General features: G+C 31.7%; 1 protein-coding gene across 1 annotated transcript in view; it reads left to right on the top strand.

The window, feature by feature from the left end:
* LOC117120738 (E3 ubiquitin-protein ligase rnf213-alpha-like) overlaps window positions 1-11689 on the top strand; it is a 59102-nt gene that overhangs the window by 5792 nt on the left and 41621 nt on the right. The window contains exons 4-8 of the mRNA XM_033265815.1: window positions 3198-3275; window positions 4344-4421; window positions 5204-5265; window positions 6014-6208; window positions 9839-10053. Of these exons, the coding sequence (XP_033121706.1) occupies window positions 3198-3275; window positions 4344-4421; window positions 5204-5265; window positions 6014-6208; window positions 9839-10053 (628 nt within the window). The remainder of the gene's footprint in view (window positions 1-3197; window positions 3276-4343; window positions 4422-5203; window positions 5266-6013; window positions 6209-9838; window positions 10054-11689) is intronic.

Here is an 11689-nt window from a genome sequence, read left to right as displayed (position 1 = left end):
TATTTGTACATATTTATGCTGTGATGCGACCCATGTTCCACAGTTTAAATTTCCATGTAGTCGGAAACAAATCATTTTATAATAGAATTTTTCCATGAACAAAATAATTCATCAAAATATATGCAGTACAGTAGTTGATTCTTACCCCACCCCCTCCCAAAAAAAAACCAAATATTGCTAGGCCTAGGCCTACCAGAAGATCAAGTGAAAAAACAACTAGTTTTATCTTTACTCTCTTCCCTCGTCTATAAAACCAAAAGTGATATTTTTAACCACAACCACAATCCAATGATAGCTTAAAATAATTAGACCTGAGAAAAGATCCAGTAGTACATAATGTAGGCCCTAGGCCATGCATGTTAAGCATCGTATTTCGCGGCCTTGTGACAGTCTGGACTATGCTTTAACAAGTTTTCCAAGTAAATATTGCAACGTAACATTGGCATTACTAATCATAAATATACTTCTTTAAAATGCCATGGTGCAGTAAGTACTTACATATTGGCCTAAAAAATATAAAGTCAAATGTAGGTAGTCTGCCTATCTTTTTTTTATCCTTGTGCACGGCTGGTTACTCAATTTTAAGTTCTAGACTACTTTCTACTGTGTATACTACTGTGAATTTTCTTTAAAGCCTGGTTGTACTGTACAACTGCTGAAATGAACTTTAGTGGGAAGAGTAAAAGAAAAATTTATTTTTGGTTTTTCTGAATCCACAACCCTAGGACAATTTTTTTTTATAGCACTTCGAAATTTTGGCCTAAAATACCCTGTTTTAGACTATTGAAGATAAAATTTTGTTTTAAGTCACTTTTACATATGCTATGGATATGAAATATAACAAGAATTTGGTTAAGTAGTTACTCTTAACTCTTGTTAAAAAATTTTATCGGAATGACGACGTCATCACGATAAATTCTAATATGGCATCCATTTTGGTGGGTACAGGAATAAAATAAACCGTATATACAAATTATGAAACATCACATTATAAACCAAATGAAAAAACGAAATAGTGAAATTTTGCTCTATAAAAGACCAAATAATCCCATTTTAGGATTTGATCGGGGTATGGGAAACATTTAACTTTTTATTATTACCATCATCTTCATCATCTTCATAATGATGCGGTTGGCGATGGATGAAGAAAGATGAGGATGAGTATGATGATAAGAGGGAGATGAGGATGATGGATGATGAGGATAATGATGAATGAGGAGGATGATGAGAAGAATAAAAATGATGAGGATGATGATAATGATAACGATGATTGATGAGAATGATATGAGGAAGAAGACGATTATGATGATGGATGGGTATGATGTTGATGAAAATAATGATGGAGGATTTGGAGTATGAGGTTGAGTATGGGGATGATGGTGATGATGATGACGATGGTGATGATGACAATGGCGGTGAGGATGACGACAATGATGTTGACAACGATGAAGATGATGATGACAATGACAAGGAATAGGATGATGGATGATGATAATATCAGTAGTAGTAATAATATTATAATGATAAATAATATAATAATAATTAATATTGATATATAACAGTACTAAAAAAATAATTCATTGTAATATAAATATGAAATAAAAAACATAAATTATAAAATATAATTTAAAAATCTTAAGAATATTTGGTTGAATAGTAAAATTTAGTTAAAGACAAGATACTTTTCATATTAAAACAAATCAGCTTTTTGAGTTATTATTTATTATTTAACTGGTCGAACTGCCATGTTTTTCAAAGAAAACTGCAGTGATCTCGAGGTCTAGCCATGGGCACGGAGATAAAAAAATCTTGAAGAACAGTAGGGCAGATGTTGGGCGATTTAGAATTAACTGTCTATTTTCAAACGGGTATAAGTTTCTTTTAATTACGAGTAATATCGCTAGTTAGTAAAATTTCACCAGGTAGGTAATGGTTTAGCCTTACATGTTTTTTTTATGGAATTCCCAAGCTGAAATTCGGCATAAAAAAACTTGTTTCGCATGAAATTCACGTAAATTCAATCATTAGACTTTGTTTTATAAAATGTAAATATGATTTAGCTTCAGTTTATTACAAAGGCAGGGTCCTAGCATGTGACCCCTTTCAACGGCGAGGATAGTTTGCTATCCTGGAAGTTAGCCCAGGTTTGCGATCACCCTTCTTAAGACTGATGGATTGCAACTACATCGGAAATTACTACAAAATTGGATTTTTTAACGTTATATTTCTACATCGATTTGTAAAATCACTGAATATTACGAGTCTCACTTATGCACGGTACTGAATGACGTCCCTCCCAGCCGACTATTCTGCCATGGACCTTTCTGTCGGAGTTTAATACTTTTGTCGGTTCTTGCACACACATGCAGCGTACAAAGAAATTATATTTCCAGCGGTTGGGTTTATATGCAATATGCGAATGAGTATATAGAGCCATGGAACTATTGTGGAACTACTTTCAGTGCCATACTTTAGTAGTTATCTTGGTAACCTTTTGAATAAAATTGACTGTACGATTTTTTAGCATGGCGCCTAAACGTGGCTGTCATTTCTTACCCCCCACCCCACAAGCGTGGCAGTCTGGCCATGCTTAAGTATAGCTGGCAAGACTACTGATATATTAAATATACATACGCTCCCACATAGTGGAGCAATGTTAAGCTAGAAAAGCTAATTAATATTCAAATTAGGTTTTCTGCATAGCACTGTAACACAATATATTATCGTATCAAGCATAGCCTTTCAATGAAAAGTTCCTTATTTTAGTTATGTAAAAAGGTGTCTGTAGTGGGATTTGAACCTGCAACCTCTCACTATCAAGGCGAGTATCATACCGTTAAATGATACGGACTTACACGGTATAGGGGCAAATCTAACCCCAAGCCACTCTTCTTCATACAAACTGACCTGACTTAAGCTAGAAAAGTTGCCATTTAAAATTCATATTATATATATATCTCCATATAATATATCACAGTGAATGCAGCAATTTTGATTCCAAATATGTTACTTCATTATATACTAGCTACAAGCTCTCTGAAACATGAAATACTATTAATTATTAGAAATATTAAGGCAAAATTTATTGGTAATATGGCATTTGATTCTATGAAATATTCACAATTTTAGCAAAAAGTTCATAGTTCAAAACTACTAATTTAAAATTTGTTGTGGCTTGCCTATATTTACAATTATAGGAAAAAAAAGCCAAGAGTGAAAATCCACCATCTTATGCTGAAAAAGCAGGTTCTGCATCGCAACCACCTTTCAAAGATGTAAGCTTAACTTTCATAGAAAATTTGAGTTTAATTATATGCATAATTGTTCATTTTAGAAATTGCTCCAGTGAACTGGTATTTGGATAAACATAAAAATCATACAACAAAATATAAGTTGTATGATTGTCATTATTTTTAAATTTAAAATCAAGTTATAAAGACTTACGAATTAAGAGACGCTTACTATATAATTTCAAAACAAAATTTAATGACAAGAAAGATCGACGTTTCGGGTCCATCATGGAACCATTCTCAAGATCAAGTAAATTGAAGACTTACAGTTAAAGGTAGCCACTTACAGAACATGATTTATAAACTGCACTCAAATACAAAAATAATACCATTCAATCATTTTACCATGAAATTCTGGTGATCAATTTGAACTGGTCAGTGAGTTGCTGTTAAGACCCAGACATTTGAATTTTCGTTTTTTGATTCTAAATATGTGGCAAAGACAAGCCAAACCAGTCACTCGTCGCAAATCGTGTTTCAGAGAAATTAGCAAAAACATGCTGGAATGTCAAATTTTTTAAAATCTATTTTATTGCACTAAACTATTACCTTTATATATCTACACATCATTCTATGCTGTTATTTTCAACATTTTCAATGTTAAAACAATATTTTTTAAGGATTTAAAGATAGTTTCTGCATGAGAAATGCCTGAAATCATAAACTTTTTTCTGGTTAATTTCTCATATATTGTTCTTTAAACAGCTGTGTGGTTAAACGCTTGTAACTTCATAAGGAAATGTCCGATTTGAATGATTTTTTTTACCATTTTATAGCTATTATTTTACTCTCTAACACTGTATTAATAACTCAAAATCGATTTTTGTGATGAGTAACTGGTTTGGCTTGTCCTTGCCAAATATGTTACTTCATTATACTAGCTACAAGCTCTCTGAAACATGAAATGCTATTAATTATTAGAATTATTAAGGCAAAATTTATTGGTAATTTGGCATTTGATTCTATTAAATATTCACAATTTTAGCAAAAAGTTCATAGTTCAAAACTACTAATTTAAAATTTGTTGTGACTTGCCTATATTTACAATTATAGGAAAATAAAGCCAAGAGTGAAAATCCACCATCTTATGCTGAAAAAGCAGGTTCTAAATCGCAAACACCTTTCAAAGATGTAAGCTTAACTTTCATAGAATTTTTATTAGTTTTAATTATCTGCATAATTGTTCATTTTAGAAATTGCTCCAGTGAACTGGTATTTGGATAAACATGAAAATCATACAACATAATATAACTTGTATGATTGTCATTATTTTTAAATTTAAAATCAAGTTATAAAGACTTACTGTTAAAAGTAGCCACTTACAGAACATGATTTATAAACTTATCACTCAAATACAAAAATAATACCATTCACTCATTTTACCATGAAATTCTGGTGATCAATTTAAACTGGTCAGTGAGTTGCTGTTAAGTCCCAGACATTTGAATTTTTGTCGTGGGCTAAAAAGGTTGCGGAGCAGAGTTGTAGATAAACAGCTCTCTTCTGCTTCCCACCATCATATTGAATTGTTTTTTTGATAATTTCATATTAAAAAAGAATATTATGATTGCCAAAATGAATAGAATACTATAGATAAAATATAATGTAGAAGATTTTCTATTTGTGTTCCAATGTTCATTTGGAATTTGATTTTATGGCACTTCATTGCTTTAGTAGTAGACAAGCTATAGGAAATTTGGTTGGGTTTATAATACATAATAATAGTAATAATGCCATCCTATATGGCAAAAAGGAGAAAATTATGAATGTTGACTGGCTCACTCATTACAATTACTGAGCAATACATTAATAATTAGAATTCAAAAAGTCATTAAAAAATGAAAAGTGTTTTCACGAATTCATCAATTTTTCAGAGTATCTGCTATTTTGTGTATCATTTTTTTTTTTTTCAGGGGGAATGTGATAATAGACGAGGTCTTACGGTTATAACAAGAGGGAACTCAAAGGGAAAGAAGTATTGCAGTATTTTCTGTTCTATCAATTCAAATTATTTAGATGTTTTAATAGGATTATCACTATTATTGTTGTACAAATTGACTTAAAAATTACCAAACAATTTGAACATGTGGTTAATTGCTTGTAAAGACCTCGGCGCTTTACAGATGTAAGCGCAATTATTAAAGGCGTTGAATTATTTTAAGGATTTACCTAATATGTAAATAATTAGCTACTGTGTAAATATGTATTTACTTGTTTTATTTTAAGTTATAATTCATTTGTAACAGTTTCATTCATCTATATAATTAACTGTTTTATTTATTAATATTTCATTTCTTGTCCGTTTTTTATCTTACCTTTTATTTCTTTTTCATTGTCTTTTCTTTTCTTCCCCTTTCCTTCCTTTTCTTTCATTCCTGTCTTTCTTTCATTTTACTTCCCCCATTTTTGCTTTATCGACATTTTCTTTTTTCCCCCCATTTTTCTTTAATACTTTTTCGTTTTTTCTTTTAAACATCACTAATTGATGAACAATTCATAGGCTTATCAAATATAATAATAATAATAATAATAATAATAATAATTATTATTATTATTATATAACCCATGGTCCTATCAAAATATAAAATTAATAATAGAAATTTCTACTGTAAAATTAGGAAACTAACCTAGTGATAATGTTACTAGAGTGAAATTTTCAAATAAAAGACAATTGTTTTCAATTGCCATTAAACATGATAGTTTGATTTTGTTCATCTCCAAAGAAATCCAGACCATGTGGGCAATGTGAGGACTCCAAGTACTTTAACAGATGGAAAAAATGAAGTTAAAATGACAGTTTGCTTTCACACAGTTGTTACTCCGGAATTTAATTTCAACCCCAAAACTGACACAATGGTCATGCGATTTAACACCATTGGAAATTTTCAGAAAGATGTTGGTAAAATGGAAGTTGAAAGGTAGGAATGAATATTGAACAATTTCTTATTAATAGTACTAATAGTAGTAGTAGAAGTATGTATTAGTAAACCTAGGGCGCTGGCTACAAAATTTAGCAAAATTAAGTGAATGTGCTTTATGTGCTTGGCATTGGACACGTATAGACTTTAAACTCAGTGGTGGGGCTTATTCAAGCATTGACTTATATCAGTAAAAAATGGTAAATATAGTAATAGTATTTTTGTGATATGCTTCTTCCTTTTGGAGAGTTGTTGCCTGGAGAGAGCATTATAGCTGGAGGAGGTTTTTGACAATTTCTAAGTATGGCTTTGGGATAAAAATAAAAAAATCACCTTAGTTATATTTGTTGTGGTCATACGACCATTGGCAATAATCTCTTTTGAGGCGTTGACAAAAATAAATTTTCATCTCAATTTAATTTATTGTTGCTCCTAAAAGCCATCAAGTGCTATTATCTACAAAATTACTATATACAGTTTTCGCACCGCACCTTTAAGTCAAAAAGCAGTTTGGATTCGCATGATGGAAAATAATGTTAACTGGGATCAGGGAGGCCATGAACTAAGTCACGACTACGATGTCCTATTAATCAAACAGAGCACACAGGGGATGGGGGCACCTGGTTAAAACTTGTGATGGTGCACTCACTCTCTGAAGCATGAACAACCTAATTCCATCAATGTGATGGTGCACTCACTCTTCGAAGCGTGAACAACCTAATTCCATCAAGGGTCCATTAGCCTGAAGAAAGTGACCGAAGTAGTTGCTGAAACCGTTGCTAAGGTAAGCAACTAATTGGTTAAACATAACAGATAATTCTACAATTACCTCGACAACAAGCAGTTTTGTGATACAACTACAAGTTGCAACTGCGTATGACAGTGACAGTTTACTACAGGCCTAGGTTGGGCTGGCCAAGGATGTTCAGAACTCTTCGTGGTCATGTTGTGGCCTGCCAGAACTCAAGCTTATAGATGATTAGTCAGAATTTTCGGTCAGTTTCATTTCATTGTATGTAGGTAGGCGTACATGTGAAGCATGGATTTTCCTCACTGGCTTTCCTCGCCTCCACCTATCTGCGATTACTCCTAACTGAGGTGCATAACAAATATCAACACAAAAGAGAGTGATGCATGATGAGATTTGTAGTTTTTTACCTGTTTATAGGTGAATATGCTGTATTGCAATAGCAAATACAGTATATGTTTTGTGGTATCAAATAGCTAACATCATACTCTATGACTATGTAACTCATTTAGAATTTGCAGACAGTGGGTCCAGATGAGAGAAAAACAGAATTATTGAACCAGTTTATTACATTACATATACAGTATTTAATATTTGACTGATATGCTTGGACGGGGCTGGGGATATGTTTATTGTTTTAATTTTTATTGTTGTTGTGACTGTTAATATTTTTTATTTATGTTTATATTATATTTTTATTTACTTATTTCATTTTATTTTTCTTAATCATTCTTAATTTACAAAGTGAATTAATTCAATGTAATATATAAAACTGAATATAAATTATTAAAAAAAAATCTATAATGAATTTACAATTAAAAATGCAAAAATTTTAACAGGATCAAATAACAATTAAAATAGGCCACAGAAACAGTATTACAACAGAGAAAGACTTTAAACTAAAGTAGCCAAAATCAAATAAATAAAAAATATATATATAATATACATATTTTTAAGGAAATAAAACTATCAATCATTCTAAATTTACAAAATGAATTGATTCAAAACAATTTAGAAACTGAATATTAATAATTAAAGAAAAATCAATAATGAATTTACAATTAAAGATGCGTATCGCCGATTATCACGTAACGAATCCTATAAAAAGGCTGCCGCTCGTCGATTCAAATCATAACCGCACTAGACATCGCAGTATCGTTACCATATTGACATCACCCCATTTAAATATACCTATTCCCCAAAACACTGCCAATACGCCATTTATACAATAACTGTAAGTTAGAAACATGTTTAGTAAGTTTTGTGGTCGTCTGGAACTCGTCAAATACATCTACATACGTCAGAATACGTCGGAGATAAGTTTGTTTCATATAAGTTCAAGCACGTTACTCATAGGTTAGAAATACGTTTTGACTTTTGAGTAACTTACAAGTAACGTGTGTCAACGATCGCTTAACTTTACCTACAACTTATGTCCCGAGTATGCGGAACGTACGTGCCTATGCTGGCATACGTCGGAAAGTTTTGTGCATGCACAAAACTTTTCGACGTACTCGCCATACTAGGACGTATACCAGCGTGCTTCAGTGTGCTCTTAACTTATATAAAACTTACCAATAATTTATTGGACGTACGCCAGCGTATTTGCCATTTTTTTCATACGTCGGCATACGCTGGCTAAATCGTCAATGTGTGACCGGGCCATTAAGGAGGAGTAGTGTATGTTACAAATTTTAAGGCATATCCTGTTATTGGCTTATAATTGTTTGTTGGATGTGGTGTTTGGAATGAGGAATTTAAGGAGTTGAAGGGTATAGAATTGTTAGTGAATGTTGAGGTACATTCTAGTGATAAACTAGAGATGTCTCCAGGCCCGCAACAAGATTGATGGGGAAGATCAGTTTAAAAACTGAGCAGAACTCGCCTTTTGTAATGCTGAAGAAAGGTGGTCTCACTAAGGAATCACACAGAAAAATTGTGTTTTTAGGTGGCCAGAAATGCATTCCTGACATTTTGGTGCCATTTTTTGGTGTAAAATGTATATTTCTCTGCAAAAGCAATATACATATTTACCATCATAATGTGTTGGGTCAGTGATGACAAGGCCTGTTTCAACAAGGGTTCCATGTTAGTGAATATATTATCTATTAAAGTAGCAGATCTATGTTACTATTTTAAGCCTGGTTATGGTAGGTAAGAAATGAAAACTATGAGAGAGTATCAAGAAATATGTTTACACTGGGGTCTTCGAATTTGCATGCTCAAACAAATTCTTATTAAAGTCACCCATAAAGAGTACGTACTTGTTTTGTTAAAACACTATGGGAAATAAATATTCAAGCTCTTGAATGAAGCTACTAAATTTGCTGTTTAGAGGCTTATAAATCGTACCTACGGTTAAAATTGTTTCATTACCATCATTAATCTTACAGAATTGGGTCTCAGTGTATTCATATTGTGATTTCATCAGAACACAGTGATTAAAGTGGGAGGGAATGTATAATGCCACTCCACCACAATCTTTGTGTTTACTACTAACTGGTAATATGATTAAAACTGGGAATGGAATACAAGGACGGAGCAGTTTTGTCCGAGAATCATGTTTCTGTTATGCCAACAATACATGATCAAGGTGTATTGCAGTATCCTTGCTGCTTAAGTTTTTGTTCATACTGTAATTCTTTGGTTGTGGTGAATTATGGAAAGATTTCTAACTTGTTTACTAAACTTAAGCAAAACTAGAGTAATGATCACCTACAATCTTGTGCTGAATATACTGAATAAAAAGGAGAGCATAAAAAATTGGCTTTCTTGAGGAAGCAGGAAACAAAAAAACCAACTAGAATTCTTTCAAAAATTAAAATTAAACCTTTTAAAATGGTCTTATATGATTTTACATATTTTTTTTAAAATCTTTTCAGGTCAGAAAGTAATTATGCTTTTGTGAAAATAGAGCTTACGATAAAACCATACCACTTCTCAAGCAAAGATATCAAATACAAGTATCTGTTGAAGAGATGCATTAAAGGACAGCAAGATCCTATTTACATCTGGGAATTCATTGACAAATATCCATGTTTACCTGGACATGTTAACAGATTGTTGAAGGTTCCAAAAGAAGCATTTCATAAGCAAGGTATTTATTAATTCATACTGAATGGGTTCTTGATTTGATAATGATGGTTTTATGTACCACTTTGTAAAAAGAGTTTTCATAAAGTTGAACAATTTTTGAAATTGATCAAGTACAGTAAACCCCTTATTAAGTCACTTTCAGAACCAAAAAATGTGTCCACTTAATAGAAGTGTTCCTGAATAGAGGTTGCAATAGTATATATTACCCTCATTTTGTGCCGGATAAGTGTCCTCTTATGGGTGTCCCTTTAATAGTGGTGTTCCAAAGAGGGGTTCTACTGCCAAAAAGGGGTTACTGTCATTTAAACAAAATATATAGCGGCTAGACTTACACAATCATTTCTGCATGAATCGACAGTGCTACACCAAAGTAGCCTACTGATTGCCTAGGCCTAGCTCAAATTTACTTTCATTATAATCCAAAATAATATAATGAGTAGCATTCACCAGTGTAACAAAATATCGTTTAAAGCTACATGGCAGCAATGATGTCAGTAGGAAAAAATATCAGTAGGAAGAAATATCATTAACAAAATAGTAATCCATTTCAGAATAATTGAGGCATGTCGTGGTGAAATGGTTAAGTTGTCGCACAGGCCAGTATTGAGTAAATGAACTATCAAATATGGGAGCTCAAAAAATGGCCTAAAAATCCAAATTTGTTTTTCACATAGATCAACAATTTAATGTCTACGAAAGCCCATTAATACCAATAAAGTATATGTTCAGTAATCCGTGATAACAAATTACTAATTCGTAATTACGGATTACTAATCCGTGATAACGAATTAGTAATTCGTTATTACAGATTACTTAATTTAAGATGGCTGCCGTCACTTAATGCCAGCCATATTAAAAACGGCTGTTTAAAACATCCTTTTTCTCGATGTACCCCCCTACCGCTAAATTTTTTATTTATAACCTAGTGATGCCAAATCAGCAGAAAAAACCTTGGTCCCCGAAAAATGGTTACAATAATAATAATGATAATAATAATAATTTGAATATTTATTAAGCGCTCTTATATGATATATATAATAACTTTCATTGAATGAGCCCTCATTTTAAAGATCACATACTCGGGTATCTGAAAATATCAATAACTTAAATTTCATTTTCAATTAGCTACAACTTAGCCATTTTGCCTTGATTATAATGTTTATAATATTGGTTTTTTTTTTTTTAGGTAAAATCATGAGTAAACATTTTTCAAATACATTATTAAATTTTTTTTAGTTATTATTAATGCAAAAGTCTGATTAGCTTGATATTAATTTAAGTATCATTAAGTAACTATAATTAATTAAATATAACCTAATTACTACATAAATATAATGTCTACTTTACTATTTCTCATTGTAAAATTATTATAAAGTGTTATGTATTGATATAGAACTATAATTTTATGTTGGTTTATGTTTTTGAAATAAATATTAAAAGCGTAACATTTTAAAGAAAAATGGTGTGTAGTGCCCTAAGCCTATGGGCTATGTTTTATTAGCCTGGGTGCAGTAGGAAATTAGCGGGAAAAAAGTAAAGGAAAATTTATTTTTGGTTTTTCTGAATCAGTATATCATATAGTGTCTCAGAAAAAAAATCCCCATTCTTAGAGCTTGGGCAATTTTTTTTATAGCACT

Source organism: Anneissia japonica, unplaced genomic scaffold (genome assembly GCF_011630105.1).
Source record: "Anneissia japonica isolate Jap-2015-1 unplaced genomic scaffold, ASM1163010v1 scaffold3888_len366471_cov172, whole genome shotgun sequence".
Lineage (NCBI taxonomy): Eukaryota > Metazoa > Echinodermata > Crinoidea > Comatulida > Comatulidae > Anneissia > Anneissia japonica.
The sequence above is the reverse complement of the archived record's forward strand: the minus strand, read 5'-3'. Positions and strand labels throughout refer to the sequence as shown.